The 18,129-nt window shown below is 44.6% G+C and overlaps 1 protein-coding gene across 6 annotated transcripts in view; it reads left to right on the top strand.

Moving 5' to 3' along the window:
• The window catches only part of LOC147013524 (32 kDa beta-galactoside-binding lectin-like), a 72,104-nt gene that overhangs the window by 42,810 nt on the left and 11,165 nt on the right, over positions 1-18,129 (top strand). For all 6 annotated transcript variants that reach the window (XM_085855383.1, XM_085855387.1, XM_085855382.1 and 3 more), the window contains 4 exons: positions 4,013-4,132; positions 4,240-4,314; positions 12,643-12,672; positions 13,363-13,448. In XM_085855383.1, coding sequence (XP_085711509.1) covers positions 4,013-4,132; positions 4,240-4,314; positions 12,643-12,672; positions 13,363-13,448 — 311 coding nt within the window. The remainder of the gene's footprint in view (positions 1-4,012; positions 4,133-4,239; positions 4,315-12,642; positions 12,673-13,362; positions 13,449-18,129) is intronic.

Raw genomic sequence — 18,129 nt, forward strand, 5'->3', positions numbered from 1 at the left:
AAGGTGATTGGTGGTTGGCGGGGTGTAGAAGGTGGTGAGGCGGTGTTGGCAGTTGTGGGTAAAGTGGTGAGGATGGCGTGGTCTGTTAAGATGCGGGTGTGGTGGTTGTGGAGAAGGTGATTGTGGTGGTGGAAATGCGGTTGGTCTAAAATAACGACAGCAAAAGAAAAACGGCTACCTGAAAGATCACAGCCCTGTTAAACGAATAAATTCCCTTCAGACATCGGTGGGGAAATCTATCTGAACATACACTTATCGATATAACTGATCTTGGGGGAATCCTATATGGTGTCCTGTTAATTTCTACAGCCGTAACGATGTTTAATCGTCTCATTACTCACAAAAACTCTCTCATACCTCATGTCCACCAATTTATATTGCTGCACCTTCACCACTCCCTACACCTGCTGTACCACCACCGCCTGCCCCCGCTGCACAGTCACCACCGCCTGCCCCCGCTGCACCGTCACCACCGCCTGCCCCCGCTGCACCGTCACCACCGCCTGCCCCCGCTGCACCGTCACCACCGCCTGCTCCCTCTGCACCGTCACCACCGTCTGCCCCCGCTGCACCGTCACCACCGCCTGCCCCCGCTGCACCGTCACCACTTCCAATATCCTCAGCAACCTCAATCCACAACGATAACCAACAATTATCTCCAAATTTCTCGCATTCTGCTACTTGCTGTGAATTATCTATCTGTTCCTTTAACTTTATTATAACTATCCTCAAGTGGACTATTTCCTCACACTTCCTGCAACAGTAAGAACCCTCTGCTTCCCCTGTTGTTGATATGGCCCACATTGAGTATCTATCACATTTTATGAACTCCTCTTCCTTTCCCCTTCGGTCTCTATTTATACCTCTTTTTATTCCCATACTCCCAAGGCCCCAACTGACTTAACACTAAACCTAACATGAGACCTCCCCTGCTTCTTTCAATAAACTAACACAAATACCCGCTAAAAGTGTTACGAACACTACTACAGCTCGAGGAATACAGTTCCACAGCCCCTGACACAAATCACGAAAACAAAAAACGCAAAACAACACATAAAAAACAATTTTTTTGTTCTGGTCAAGCTTACCCTCTTGTGATCTCCAGGAAGTGATGTCCTCACAGTTGTTGTTTTTGGAAATTTATTTATATTATATTATATTTGCTGGGGGGTGAAGGAGTAGACACACCTTGCTTTAATTTTTTGAGGGAAGAGGGAAATAGTGTGGTGGGCCGGGGAATGGTGGCGAGGAGCGACCGTTAGGTGGAGCAGTAGGGTTGTCCCCTCCGAGTACCTGGAATTGAAGGTCGTAACCCTTGGATAACTCCAAAGGTCACGGGTCCCTTAGCGGACCGTGGACGCCAATATTTCGACGGCGTGGGGTAGGGTTAATTGCCTAATTTCAATATACCTAAGTTCCCATGTCATCTAACGACCAGGGAAAACCACACCCTTGACGGACCTCGGATGGAACGGGCCGCTTAGCGAGCCCGATCCGGGTGTAAACCGAGTGGGGATTACCAAGATCCATTGGTCCAAATGAACAATTACAGCAACAAGGCCTCCCTAATTCCCAAAACGCACCGTGCTAAACCAATGAAAAAAACGACAGCAACGAGCTGGTACATTTAACAAGAGGATTTATTTATGAACAATAATCGGGGAGGGAGCACACAAAGAGCAGAGTTAAAACCGAATATGCAGTCAATGTACAAGGGACGAGATACTAAAGCAATGTCTACTTATCGGACTGCCGCCACACACACACACACACACACACACACACACACACACACACACACACACACACACACACACACACACACACACACACACACACACACACACACACACACACACACACGCACACACGCACACACTGAAGACGAGTTGTGGGAAGAGCCTGGTATTGCATCTGCCAGCCTCGTGCAGTAACATCGATCTTGCTCGGTGGCGGGATTCAAACCCACGCCGATATACCAGGCACCAAGGGACCAAGGATTCAGCCACGGATGCCAGCCAGCTCGAATAATGACGAGGCGAGGGATCACTGCGACGAGATCAGAGCCAGCGACAAGACGAGACCAGCCACGAGATGACCATGCCGTCCCATCTATTTCTTCTCTGACCGGGGTCAGGGGGGGGGGGGACATGTCTCACGTCACCGCACCCCTCATTCGCCGGGGAAAATCGGCCGTCTCTCCGTGATTGGTAGGGGGCGTGTCGGGGCGTCTCAATCCCCCGCACCCCGAAGAGACTCTGCTTCTCTAGGAGCTCGCTCTGCGCCCATTGGCTGAAAGGCGGCAAATGCGCTCGCACCCTTCCGATTGGCCGAAGCATGGAGTCAGAACTTCGGTGACCAAGGGAACTCCACCCACATGCGTGTTCGACACACCATTGTGTGGGGAATGGTCCACAGTGTTGTTATTTTTACAGCGCGTGCGCTGTATACAATTGCACCGAGTTTGAAATGTCCCCGGTGTCCCCCCCCCCCCCACGTGCCTCAAGTGAGCCAATGACGGCTGTCCGGTAGATGGTAGTGTGTAACCAAGACGGAAATGGCGACAATTGACGGAAATACCTGAGTATTTCAATGGAAATTTGTGAAACTAATGTGTTATATATGTTTTGAATGGAAATTTGTGAAACTGACGTGTTATATATGTGAAAACCAAGAAACGCTCCTCTCTCATGTACGAACAAACGAAAGACGTCATTTCCGCCCACCATGGCATTTCGCGCCGAACGCTGAAAGCTAAGTTCTTATTATTTTACGTCATTCTATTGCGGCCCCCTGCCACGCTGTATCGAATGATTTCATTCCTTCTGTTATATATAAAGGTGCTTATCACAATAATAACAAGATTTTTACATTTCAAATATTAAGTACGCTTTTAATTGTTTTTCAACTGAAAAAGCATAAATTGCATATTTTAACATTAGTGTACTCATTTGCTTCACCACACGCGCTGTATTGAAGGATTTCACTTGTTGTGGATATAAATTCTAGAGCTAAGAAAATAACTCGCAGCGCACATACACTTTATTAACCCATTAGACAGAAGGACGGGACCCTGACTTTAAACACATACTTATCGAAATAACTGAACTGCGGGGACTGCTGACTGTCTGTGTGTAGGAGGCTTCCAAATCCGTAACAATAGGACTAAGCTGACAGTCCAGAAGCAACAACTATAACAAGGAAGCGAGAACAAGGCAGAAGACAGAGGGCACGTACGCCCAACTATCACAGGGAGGCCCGACTGAGATTGAGAGATGAATCAAACAATTCAACACAGCAGGACATGATTCGGGACAGAAAAGTTGATGAAAAACACGAATAACAAAACAAAAACTAAAACGAAACGGCAAAACTACGTAAATGGTCCGGGAAACTTAGCTTTAGAAGAACTGGAAGGAGAGCTTGCCACCCAGCCATCCACGTGCGCCCAAAAAAGAAATAATTATCGTATCCAGATCTGGATTCGGATCTTCACCAAAATCTAATCATTTCGTCCTTGCCACACACCCAACCTCTCCAAGTTTTGTCCGAATCCATCCACAACTTTTTGAGTTATCCTGCACACAAACAAACAAACAAACAGGCAGAAAGGAGTGAAAACAGAACCTCCTTCACCTTTGGTGTAGGAGGTAAAAAACAAAACAGCAGACAGGTCCTGAGCTTAATGTTTATCCGAGGGACATAGCAGATTTTGTGATGGAATATCTTCTCAGCAAAAAACACCAATCGAGAGTTTGTATGTGAGGTGGCAATTGAACCGACTATACACCTCAAACGTAAGTGAACGACTTCTGCACCATCCTATTGGACACCAGAAGAAATTATTATTCATAAATATTTCCGAAATTAATTTATCTTCCTGACACTTTCAATAAAATGAACACCAATGATGAGAATCGTTTGGAAGTATTTATCATGAAATAAATAGTTGTGTTCGAGTACCTACCAGCAGTGAAGAATTGCTCCCATTAATCAAAACAATTTCTTGCAGGTAACAATCGATGACTTCAGTTATCCAGAATTCCCACATAGACTTGATATGCAAGACGTTCATGCAATTGAGATTGCTGGGTTCATAAGCCTCAACAAGGTGTCCATTGAGAACCTTGAAGTAAGTTGGCTACACGATTCATCAAAGTATTTTAGAGTCTCTACAAGATGTTTGGATCACTTGGCGATTCCTTTGAAGATTTTTATAATTTTCTTTTGTTTCCACAGAAACCATGTGATTTTGAGAAAAACACAAAGAAATATGCTGGAGGAGTGACAAACCAAGTGGAGATGTATCGTAGTGTAAGTGAACCTCACTATTTTAATAACTGTAATCATCATCATTATCATCATCCTCGTCACCGTAAAAAATGAACAATTCTTATTTACCACAGTAATGAGTGTTGATTGATGAAAACACAACCACTCTCTCATCAATTCCCACATTCTGATGACAGACAAATAAATGAGTGCAAACCAAGATTAGTGGAAGAGGTTCTCAATTCCTTCTGTACATTTGAGTCATTTATTAAAAACAAATACAAACACACACAAACATATCTATATGGAGAATGTCAGAGACGCTTCAAGAACAACACAGTCTTCCTCTCAATTCTAAAGTACATCGAAATGTTGAACTCTTATCTCGTATTCAGGGAGACGAAGTCCGTTCTTCTTCCACAGTTGCTGACGCCACAAATGATCTCTACCTTCAGGGTTCAAGGTAGCGATCATTCACAGCTTTGTGGCAGCAGCCATCTGGAGGTCAGCTTAACTTTGAAGGGCTAAGGAATATTTATGACCTGAAGGTTGATAGGAATTTTGTATAATATTCAGAGATCAGAGGGGTGAGTTCATCCTTGGCACAGAATGACGTCAAGACTGCAGCCGTTTGGGTGCTTGGATGAGTCACACATCCTTTATCAAAACTACGCACTGTAGTCTGGACTGTTGAAGGCAAGGGAAATATTTATAATCTGAAGCTGACAAAAGTGTAAAAACACATCTGGATATGTCCTTAAACCAACATTCCATTGGAGCGAGACTTTCAGATGCCTTTATAATTATTTATATTTGAGAATCCCTAAATAAGCAGAATAAATTCAAATAATCGGTGATTCTATTATACTGAATAATGATTAAAGTTTACTTGAAAGGATAAATCTGTTTTGGGCACCTTTACGAGGCAGATTGATCATCTTTCAATAGAGAAAAGAGATATAAGGTCATTTTAAAATGCAAATATATCTTAATAAAATAGATACATGTTCGAACACATAAATGTAAATAATTATGTCGGATTTGAGTACATTTTCCATTTTAAGGATTACAACACATTTACTTTTCAATCAAGTTTAATTATCAATCGGGTTTAATTGGCAACATTTTATTACTATTGTTATTTTTATCACCCTCAAACCCATTATGCTAATTTTGCAGAAATTTGCATCCACAGTATCAACACGATAACCTTGACTTGTCTTGTCTTGCCTGTTTATTGACCGTTGGTCATTGTGTTGTTGTATTGGTATTTAGCCATCATCATGTTTCACTGGCAATTGCCACCTGGTGTTGCCCATCTCCTTCCAATTTTGTCAGGGCAGGCATTTGACCAGGGTATCAGCATACAATGACATTGTTTCAAAATGTAATGCAGTATATTTTACATCCACAAGAAAAAACGAGCAGACAGGACAGCCACCTTAGCTTCCTTTCCAAAAGTACAGCAGCGCACGCACTATTTGATGCAATTCCTGTGAAGAATTGTTACAAAATGCCATTCTGTCAGGAATCTAAACCAGTCAAGACAAATGAACAGGTACACTCCCTCTGAGCCATCCCATCAGTCCCACAATGGTTTCCTGATTCACAGAGAAATGTGTTCATCAATGCCCATCTGATGCACAACCTTCACGAAAGCGGCATGTAATTTTAAAAAAACAGGCTTTGTAAAATCTTGTAAAAGCAAAGCCAGAAGGGGTGGACAACCAGAATCTCCTGTGACATCAAAGCAACAGAGCAACCACACGACATTGACATGTGGAACATGCTGCAACCATCCTGTGATTTCATGAGCTTTCATGCTTCAAGTAATGCTAAAACATAATAACATTATCTGTACAACATATAAATGGCAGACCAGCTGAATGAGCAGCAGTCGTTACAACCTTTAAATAATATGATGTGTTTCACACGGTGGTCTTCATGCAGAATAAAGCACGATGACCCATAACACGTGTGAAGCAGATGTTGAAAGCAAGGGACAGTGAAAGGAATATAGCACGGAAAGAGCAGAGGGTGCGAGACCAAAAATGGAGGTGGCAGAATCAACAGAGACCACTGACCTCCCTGCAATTGTGAAAGTGATGGGCCCATAGACTCAGGTTCATTGTGGGAGATTCCAATCATTTTGAAGGCCTTTGTTTTCATGGCAGCAAGCTGAGTAAGGTGTGAGGCAGAGGTGCCATCCTGATGGAGTAAGGGAGAGCTGTACTCCATTAAACTGCGGATGAAGGCCTTGTAAGTGCAATAGAGTTCAGATGTGTCAAGGAAGGACTTTGCCCGACGGAGGATACCCAGTCGGCGACTGGCTTTGGAGACTAACTTGGAAATGTGGTTTGCCCAAGAAAGATTATGGCTGACACTTGACAGTGAGACCCAAAAGTTTGAGTTACTGAACTTCTTGAAGAGGATTCTTAAGGAAGTTGATGGGAGGGTTTGTCAGATGGTCTTTTCGGAGAGACAGAGAGAGTTGTCAGGATGTAAAGAAATTCCAAGTGTTTGACGAGCTCATTATTCTATGAAGGTCTGTCGAGAGTGAAGAGGCTGCTGCCTGCCTATCTGAAGGATGAGGGACGTCATGGCAGATGGTGGAGTCATCAGCAAAGAGATAAAAAGGATTTTCCAGAGTCAGAGAAATCGTTGAATAAGATTAGGAATATGACTGGGTCAAGAACACTGCCTTTTAACATTGACTGGGCCCAGAAAAAAAATAAAGAATCTCAAGATGGCGCCTGATACGAGTGGGAGAATTGATGCTCTCAGGTGGGACTCAGAAAGCTCTTTTGACAGGATACTTTCCGAGTCTGAACAATGTCGTTAGCGGCGCAATTAACCAGGCTATGTCTGAATGCAACACAAGTTCAGTTAGTACTTGTGAAAGTAAATGGAACGTTTGAGGATAACCTGTGCAAAACAAAAGTGGTTCTGCCTATTGTGTGAACAATGGCTTCAGTGTGAAACAGCCTCTAACAATCGATGGTTGTAATGTGGGTGAGATCGTGACTCAAGTAGTGTCAGCATTGCAACCGCTGCTTGTAAGTGTCATAACTGCAGCTATTACTTCATCTAAAAAGCAAGTGATGGCTGATCTTATGTGGGTGCTGGTGAAAGACAGAGAAGAGTCTGACAAACGTTTGTCGGGACTTGTCAGAGTGGTGCAGCTTCAAAGATTTGAATTGGGTCGCCATGAGCAGTATAGTGTAGTAGATAGTAGAAAAATCGTGCAAATTATGATACAAGCATCAAATTTGGCATTTCTGTTCTGCAGGGCTTTCTGATCAAATCTGCCCGATTGGCCATTTGAAAATCCAAATTTTGAAAAATTTGAAACAAAAAAATAAAAAAATAATTTGAGGTCACAGCTGGCTGAAATTCTTGAAGCGCAAGTGAACATCCCAGACAGAGAACCAAGGGGAGATGCAGTCATCATTGATGGCTCAGCACTTATCAATGCCCTACCTCTACGCACTTCAAAGATATTTGATGACTGCTAAAGAAGACATCATCCCAAAAGTGGAATCCTATGGTGCCAGGTACGAGAGGGTGGACGTAGTGTTTGATGTGTTCAACAAGTCAAATCTGAAGTCCGAGGCAAGGTCAAAAAGGGGGCAAGGAATCAGAAGAAGAGTGCCAGGAACCAGTAAGACCCCAAGTAACTGGAGAAGCTTTCTTCGAGATGACAGCAACAAGACTGAGTTGCTATTGCTTCTAATATTGACTATGTTGATAATGACCTATTCAAGAGTAACCACAATATTGAACTTCTTGAGATCCCGAATGACAGATTTAATCTTGATACTGTGATCGACAATAATGGTTATGAATTGATTGAGTGATGTAAAAGTCTTCATTTGAAGATTGTTAATGGTAGGTTTGGTGCCGACATTGGTGAAAGAAACTATACCTGTCATAAACCGAAGGCGAAAGTGCAGTTGATTCCAACTTGGTGTCACCATTACTTATGTCCATATTGTAGATTTTTCAAGTTGGTTGTCATGACCCATGCTTGTCTGATGTGCATAGCCCTGTAGAAGTAACCATCAAAAACTGCACTGGCACCTCCATTTGTAATTTGTCTCATCAGGCTACTGCTGTCGATCTGGATGATGATTTGTTTCATGATAATCATTTTATGGGTTGGGTTAAATGGCTGCCTGAACAAGCTGAGGAGTTTATAGATCATCCTTCTTTTAATGCCAAAAATCTTGTGTACTTATCAGAGAATATTGATAATATACAGTGTGATTCACAAGATCAAGGTAAGCTTGATGAACTCGCAAATCAATATATTTTTCAATTGAGTTTTGCTGATTTTGATACAGGCTGAATGTTTTCTTTTTTATTTGAGAACCCTAAATAATTCCCATACACTAAAAACTATATCAGTTGGGAACCTACTATATTGTGTACATGTATCGGAATGTTACAGAAAGATGTGACACGATCCACACAATTGATTACCTTAAATGAAGTGCTGTAAGTGTCCACCACCATGTTGCAGACACTTTCCGACACCGAGTGCAACATTTCTTGGGGAATATTCAGCCGATTGTGTCACTGATTATTATCGATTTTAATTCACCAAGAGTGTGTGCATTTGTAGCCTACACTATAGTCTTCTAATATCCCCACAAAAAGAAATATGTCAATGCAGGATCTGGGGATCGAAGTGACCATAATGACTTGGACACTACATGGTCACCAAAGAGTTGCCAAAGTTCGTTTGTTAATGTGTATCACGAAGTGTGACTCATGGCACCATCTTGCTGAAACCATCCTTGGTTGATTTCGTCTTCCTTAAGATGCCCAAGAAGCTCACGGATGACTGTATGTTGATGTAACATTCTGAGTTTACTGTTTCTGAGAACAAATTTGGGCCAATAATTCTTTGCCGATTTTCAACACACAAAACACCAATTTTCACAGAATGCAATGGCTTTTCATGCATTGCATAAGGTTGTTCACTCAGCCATACACAAGTGTTTTGTGAATTACATGCCCAGAAAGATGAAACCAGCTTTTTGTAACATAAGGCAACATTTACGCAAAATATTAGGTTCCCAACAGATATCGTTTTTCGTGCATTGGAAGTACTTGGGTTCTCAAATAAAAAATAAAACAATCAGCCTATATCAAAATCGGCAAAAATCAGCAAAATTCAATTGAAAAATATATCAAGGCACAGAACACAAAATGTCGATCTATGCTCTCTGCTTTCACAGCTAGATCATGGCAAACACGTGGTCGTGTGTATCGATGTCGAAGTGAGGGGTGGATTATTTTAGGAGATTGCACAAAATGTTTAAAAAAGCGATATCCTGTAAAAATAAAATTGCACATTACACTGAACAACAAAAATTTTTTACTGGAGATGTGTAAAGTGATTTAGACTAATTTGGGTACGCTGATTTCAAAAATCATAACCGTTTTGCTGTATCACGTCAGGATTTTCAGTAACAGAAATATTCCCATTGCCTAGAAGTCAGGATTTCAATGAAATTTACAAAAATTCATTTATTCATTTATTTCATCATGAATGCTTCAAAATTATAGAAATTACAGAAAAACTCCACTAGAATGTAATTAAAAATGCTTTAGGCATTTGGCTTTGCGTTTGTGCTGCTCTGTGTCAGTTTCACGATGCAGGAACCAGCAGAAATCGCCCATCATGTTCGGGTTGTGCCGCCCTTGGTAACGCGTCTCCATGAGTGAAATCTCTTGTTGGAATCGCTCGCCGTGCTCGTCCGAGACTGCTCCCAAGTTGTCAGGGAAGAAGTTCAGGTGCTGGTGTAGGAAATGGATTTTCAGGGACATCCTGGAGCCAAGTTTCCTGAAGGACTCCAGCAGCTGCTGCACTATTTCTTCATAGTTGTCCGCGCGCCCGTTCCCCAATAACTTGTCCGTCACAGCTTTGAAGCTCCTCCACGCTGCCAGCTCTTTGGGGTTTAGAGTTGTCGGAAAAGTTTCGTCCTTCATAATCTGTCGGATTTGCGGTCCAACAAAGACACCAGCCTTGATCTTGGCCTCCGACAAGGTGTTGCCAAACTTTTCCTTGAGGTATAAAAACCCACGCCCATTCAGATCCATTGCCCGTACAAAACTTTTCATCAAGCCGAGCTTTATGTGGAGTGGTGGAAGGAAAACCTTGGCTGGGTCGACAAGGGCGACATGCTTCACGTTGTGTCGACCAGGTACATGCTCTTTTCGCTCTTCCCAATCTTTCTTCGTCCAGTGATTCTTGTCGTCTCTGCTATCCCAGAGACAAAGGAAGCACATGTATTTCGTGTAGCCTGACTGCAGCCCTAACAACAGCGCCACCACTTTCAAGTCTCCGCAGATGTGCCAGTTGAAGTCATTGTACTTGATGGAATCAAGCAGCTGCCGCATAGTCTCATAGGTCTCTGTCATGCCGAACGCGTGAGCCAGTGGGACTGATGGTTTCTCGTTGCCATTGTGGAGCAAAACAGCCTTCAAGCTGTTCTTCCCCGAGTCGATGAAGAGGCGCCAGTCTGCAGGATCGTGATCACACCCAAGTTCTTTCAACAGACCGTTGATGTCACTGCAGAATGTCATCGTGTCTTCCATCTCAAAGAACTCAGCCATGTCTCTGTGACGTGCTCTGAACAAGGATATCTTGGTGTTAGGTTCAAGTAGATTCCACTGCTGCAGCCTTGATCCAAGCAGCTCTGCCTTCGCCTTTGACAGCGAGAGATCTCTTACAAGATCATTTAAGTCTCCCTGGTTCAGAAGGTGTGATTCTTGAGTGTCGGGTTCAAAAGGTTCATCATCACCATCCTCTTCACCACTGCTTACAGCTATGTTCTGATCAGCTGGAGGTGTTGGAACGGGGTTCTCGTCATCATGAGGCACAGGTTTACGAGCAGAGACGCAGTCAGCGTACTTGATGTGACCTTTATTCTTCTTGTTGAAGCCGGCGATGCTTGTGCAGCAGAAATAACAATCATCATGATGATTCTGCGGCTCACGCCATATCATGGGCACCGCAAATGGCATGCTCGCGCGCTTGCCCACCAACCACTGAGTCAAGGTTGTGTGACAGCTTGTGCAGCAGATGTGTGGTGCCCAGCTCTGTTCTTGGTCCCCCACCTTACACCCGAAGTAGTGAAAGTAGGCGACCTTCATTTTCACTGCTGTAGATATTATATACTTCGCTGTTGACCTTTTTTGGTATACCGACCACAGACATAACAGAAGTTGTCAGGATGATTGGTACAGGAACGCCTACTCATCTTTATCTGAAAGAAAGAAATATAACACAAGTTAACAACAATTGTACGAAATAGACATGTTAAAGACATATGTAAATTTCATTGAAATCCTGACTTCTAGGCAATGGGAATATTTCTGTTCCTGAAAATCCTGACGTGATACAGCAAAACGGTTATGATTTTTGAAATCAGCGTATCCAAATTAGTCTTGATCACTTTACACATCTCCAGTAAAAAAAAATTTTTGAAATTTGTTGTTCAGTGTTATCAGCGGATGAGACACCTCCCAAAACACCAACCGAACGGCACCGCAGGGCCCAACACAAGCGGAAACGTAGTCTGTGTAATCGATGTTCCCTTGAGAGCACGGATGAAGCTTGGAGAGTGCTCGCCAAGTGGCTAAAGCACTCAAGCAAGCACTCCAACGAAACGGTTGTTAAGAAATGGCTAGTTTCGCACGCGATTAGCAACACATTTAACATACACCTCCCAGAGACGCCTGAAATGTCAAGCCACGGACGCTGACGTCTCCGGATAATTATAAGCATTGCAATGTACCCAGCGATTCGTAGCTATGATGAACAGGCATTCGACGATATGACTGAGGAAAGTGAAAACAAGGTTATCGTGAAGAAATCACTTCGGCTTGTTCCAAGTCAAGGTATGGTTGAGCAGGCCAAAAAAACGTGGCAACTTCAGACCCCAGCGATGTTACCCAGGAAACACCTTAAGACTCGGAGAGTGAGGTGGTCGAGGATCGCCTGATGAAGGATATAATTTAATAAGGCTGTTAATTATCTTCAAAAGGGGCGTTTTAATTAACCCAAACACCCAGTTTTCACTCTTGCACTTCCTTGGAGTTTTCTTCGAATGCATGCAAAGTTTCAGGCTGCTAGGTTTTATAGTTTTGGAGTTATAGAGGAGACACACGCACACACACACACACACACACACACACACACACACACACACACACACACACACACACACACACACACACACACACACACACACACACACATTGCCTTTTATTAGTTCAGATAAGTTTGAAACTGTACTCATGAAAGATCTCAGTGTGAAATTATTTGATTTTTGATACTTCTGTTTCCATCTATTGCAGAAAGAACCAGTGCTCCTTGCACTTTCTGAAGTGAGTAAGGCTCAAACAAACAATGTCTACTTACTATTTTACTGTAATGTCATGGTGGTCCGAATAGCTGAGAGGTCGTGGACTTGTCTTTGAGCTGCCTATAGCCTGGGTTTGAATCTCTTCACCTGGATATCCTCATAAAGTGTCACCTTGGTGCTTCACATGTGTCACATTTCACAAAGTGTGGTGTTTCTCAGTTCATCGAAGGGATGTTAACATGGTTGGTCAATTTTTTTTTTCCCTGTTGGAGATCCCACAGTGTCTTCCGTGAAGTGGGCGAGTTATCGCTGGCACCTTGAGCAAATTACAAATTCCGCCGAAAATCAGTTTCGGTTCTACGTCAGGCCTGGCCAATTGGTTCTTGAAAGACTTGCGTGAAAAACTTTCCTGAGCAGACCACACAAGAAGGTGGGAGTAAATGGGGCCGATACAGTAGTAGTAGTAGTAGTAGTTGGCGTAGTCGTAGTCGTAGTAGTAGGTCATTGGAAAAATTCTGATGATATAAAGTTAATTGAAGGAATATACAGTACTGTGCTTATAAATCCACGACTGGGAGACGATACCAGATTATACTCAAGGTACATTTAGCCCACACAGGCTCCATAACAATCTTGGTAAATTTACTTGTAATCAACTATTTCACCCCAATGATGAACTCAATATCACACAAACATATTTGTTTTTTTGCAGGACTCAAGTTTTAATTGCACCCTTGCAGGAGGGATCATCGACAGAGAGGTTGTCTTGAAAGGCTATACATTTGCCACCCACGAAAGGTTTGTTACATGAAGCAGTAGTTATTAGAAGTTGCGATGTGAAAGGGTGATTTTTTTATGACTATTATTTAATTTTAGAACCCTCAGAAGTTCAGAACCAAAGATTTTCCGTTCATGGAGCCGAATGTTGCAGAAAAACGTGACATGATCGACACAATTGATTACCTTAAATCCCCACAATTCATTCCCTTAAATCCACAAATTGATTCCCTTAAATCCATGCAATTGATAACCTTAAATCCATGCAATTGATAACCTTAAATCCAACAATTGATAACCTTTAGTCCACAAAATTGATGACCTTAAATCCATACAATTGATTACCTTAAATCCTCGCAATTTATTCCCTTAAGTCCTCGAAATTGATTACCTTAAACCCACAACATTGATTACCTTAAACCCACAAAATTGATGACCTTAAATCCACACAATTGATGACCTTAAATTCACACGATTGATGACCTTAAATCCACACGATTGATGACCTTAAATCCACACAATTGATGACCATAAATCCACGCAATTGGTTACCTTAAATCCACGCAATTGATTACCTTAAATCCACGAAATTGATTACCTTAAATCCACGAAATTGATTACCTTAAATCCACGAAATTGATTACCTTAAACCCACGAAATTGATGACCATAAATCCACACAATTCTTCTTCTTCTTCTTCTTCTTCTTCTTCTTCTTCTTCTTCTTCTTCTTCTTCTTTCGGCTGCTCCCGTTAACGGTCGCCACAGCGGATCATCCGTATGATCCGCATAGTGATTTGGCACATGTTTTACACCGGATGCCCTTCCTGACGCAACCCTGGTCGCCTCTTATGACACAGGGATATGCTACACCTATTTTAACCAGGGTATACACCGGCCCAGTATACTGGTACTCATTCGCCGACCTCGGGAGGATGACAGGCTGAGTCAACCCCCTGGTGTAATTAATTCAGTGGCCCAATGGGGCTTGAACTCAGGACCTTTTAGATCCCAAGCCGCTGCCCTAACCACTGCGCCAACACCAGGCTCTTTAAATCCACCCCCGGATAATTATAAGCATTGCAATGTACCCAGTGATTCGTAGCTATGATGAACAGGCATTCGACGATATGACTGAGGAAAGTGAAAACAACGTTATGATCCGCATAGATCCCAAGCCGCTGCCCTAACCACTGCTGCCTTAACAACTTAAATCCACACAATTGATGACCTTAAATCCACACACTTGATGACCTTAAATCCACACACTTAGGTCAGGTCAGGTATGGGAGCATGTGCCAGAACAGCACGTCGCTGCGTCCACTTTCCGCCGGTACTCCAGGGGCCTCCGTCTGGCCATCCCCCAGGCAGATGCCAGGCCCATCCCCAACTCCTTGAGATGATGGTCAACCTGTTGCAACCATGAGGCACGTGGTCGACCCACTGGCCTCCTCCACTCATGACTCTCCCTCGCTGAGAGAATCTGGTGAGCAGGATCAGAGTCAGGAAAACGAGCCACATGTCCATACAGCCGCAACTGACGCTCACGGACTATGCAGGTAACAAATCTCATCCGAGTCTCTCTCAGCAACCGCTCGTTGGACACAAAATCCGACTAGCGATAGCCAAGGATTCTCCGAAGAGACCTGGTACCAAAGGAATTAAGTCTCCGTCTCAGATCCTTGGTCAGAGTCCAAGTCTCGCACCCATAGAGCAAGACTGGAAGTACCAAGGACCTGAAGACTTGGACTTTCGTCCTCCCGCACAGGTACCGGCAGCGCCACACCCCATGATCCAGTGAATCCATGACTCCCCAGGCCCGACCCAGACGTCTATTGACCTCTGACTCGTAGCCAGCAGAGACATGAATATCACTGCCAAGGTAAGTGAATCTATCCACGACCTCAACATCCTCACCACAAACAGACACAGACAGGACAGCAGCATCCAAGATGTCACCGAAAGCCTGGATCTTAGTTTTGACCCAAGAAACCCGTAATCCCAACAGCTCCGACTCCTCATTCAGCACCTCGAGGGCCCCCAAGAGGATGTCTAAAGTCTCCGCAAAGATGACTGCATCATCTGCAAAGTCAAGGTCCGAGATCTTGACATTCCCAAACGATGCACCGCAACTTGATCTCTCCGACATCCTCCCTAGAATCCAGTCCATACAAGTGCTGCAAAGTGTGGGCAAAAGTACACATCCCTGACGAACTCCAGTAACAACTGGAAATAAGTCAGAGATGGTACCACCACACTTCACAGCACTCTCAGTACCAGAGTAGAGTTCAGACATCAGATCGATCAGTTTTGGTGGCACCCCACGAAGACCAAGAATCCTCCAGAGGACATCCCGATTCACTGAATCGAACGCTTTACAGAGATCAACATAGGCTGCAAGCAGCCTCTGCCGAAACTCTCGTCTGCGTTCGGTGAGGACACGAAGTGCAAGGATACGGTCAATCGTTGACCTCTTTGGTGTAAAGCCTGACTGCTCTGGACGCTGGTGCTCAAGCAGATGGTGGCGAACCCTATCGAATTATCCGAGCAAAGACCTTGCCCAGCACTGAGAGCAGTGTCACCCCTCGGTAGTTGTTGCAGTCTTGGCGATCACCCTTCCCTTTCCAGAGAGGGACAACAAGGCCCCTCTTCCAGGCCTGTGTTCCAGGCAGAGCACAAAACTGCATGCAACGACACGAGTGCAGCATTTCCACCAGCCTTGAGAAGTTCGGCATGGATGCCACAGATCCCTGGAGCTTTGCCCCCGTTTCAACTGGTTCACCGCAGCCCGTGTTTCCACAAGCGTAGGTGGACCACAGTTGATTCGAGGGTCAGCAACAGGGATTGTAACACCCTTGACGTCCAACTCGACAGTTGGGGGATCAGCCTGGTACAACCGCTCAAAGTAACCGGCCCAGCGGGCCTTCACTTCAGACTCCTCTGTCAAGAGCCTACCACTCTCTGCTCGAACTGTAGTGCTCCGAGGGATGGGCTTGGATGAACGTAATGCGCGAATTCCCCTGTAAGCGGGACGAGAATCACCTGTCCACAGGTGATGCTCTACCCCCTCACAGATTCCTCGCACATAGGCCTCCTTGTCCACCCTCAGTGCACGTACAGTTTTACGCCTCAGCTCCCTGAACAGCTCAGCTCTGCCATTCAGCCTAGCCCTGCGACTCTGGTCAATGGTATCCAGTGTCCCTTGAGAGACAAAATTCTTCTTTGCCCTGCGGTGAGCTCCATGGCATCCACCGGCAACATCAAGGACGGTGGTCTTGAAGGCGCTCCACAACTCTTCAGGACCCTCCAAAGCACCCAGACCCCCCAAGTGTCCACTCAGCCTGTTCGCAAACTCCTCAGCTACTCTCTCATCCCTGAGCTTGGCAACATCCAGCCTCGGCTGGGATGGTACCATTCTCCAGGATTTAAGGTGCAGCTTTGGAGTTGCTACAACAAGCCTGTGGTCAGTATTGAGGAACTGAGCACTCCGGTAGACCCTGCAGTTCTGGATCATCCTCGAACGACCGTCAATGAGGACATGGTCAATCTCCTTTGCCACACCGCCAGCGTTGGAATACCAAGTCCAGCGATGAGCTAGTGGGCGCTGAAACCATGAACCAGCTACCCTAAGTCCATGACTTCTTGCAAACTTAGTGCCATTCTGGTTCATAGTTCCTGACCCATGGGGACCAACACACACCTCATAACCGTCCCTATCAGTTCCAGTCGATGCATTGAAATCCCCCAAGACTAGAAGTGTATCTCGTCTGGGGCACTGATCAACCACAGACTCGAGTGTGGCGTAGAATGCATCCTTCACGGTGAGATCACTCGCCTCAGTCGGAGCATAAACAGAGACCAGGGAAATGACACCTAAGGAGTGACGAATCCTTAATCTCATAATACGCTCGTTGACCTGTGTTACCTCAATTATCATTGGGGTCAGCTTATTGGACACAGCTACAGCAACTCCTTGGGTATGGTAACCATCAGAGCGACCAGACCAATAGTAGGTGTAACCACCCACCATTATCTCGCCGCAATCCGGTCTCCGAACCTCAGAGAGAGCTGCAATCCCGATGTCCAAACGCTTGAGCTCAGATGATAGCAGAGACAGGTGATCATCCTCTCTTAGGGATAGGACATTCCAGGCACCCACCCGAAGGGACCGCCTCAGGTTAACCCAAGGAGACCGCCGTCTGGTGGACGACACCTCAGCACCACTCCGACACACTCTCCCGCAATCTGACCCAGGGATGTTACCCCGTGGTTTCCCTCCTATCAAAGATTGGGGGTCCCGAAGGCTTTGCCCCAATCCCGTCATCCGGTGAGCTGCCCTGCGAAGGGAAGCTGCACAGGAGGTACTCCCACGGAGTGGGTTTTCAGATTTTTTTGCGTTTTTGCGTTTTGCGGAATGAAGGGTTTTACGGTGGCCGGAGTGCAAATCCTGCCACCAACCTCCTAATAAGAAGTGACCCACTAACACACTTGATGACCTTAAATCCACACAATTGATGACGTTAAATCCACGCAATTTATTCCCTTAAATCCACGCAATTAATTCCCTTAAGTCAACACAATTGATTACTTTAAATCCACACAATTGATTCCCTTAAATCCACACAATTGATTACTTTAAATCCATGCAATTGATTACCTTAAATCCACGCAATTGATTCCCTTAAATCCACAAAAATGATTAC

Source organism: Eptatretus burgeri, chromosome 14, assembly GCF_056783735.1.
Source record: "Eptatretus burgeri isolate ZD-2024b chromosome 14, Ebu_testis_v1, whole genome shotgun sequence".
Taxonomy (NCBI): domain Eukaryota; kingdom Metazoa; phylum Chordata; class Myxini; order Myxiniformes; family Myxinidae; genus Eptatretus; species Eptatretus burgeri.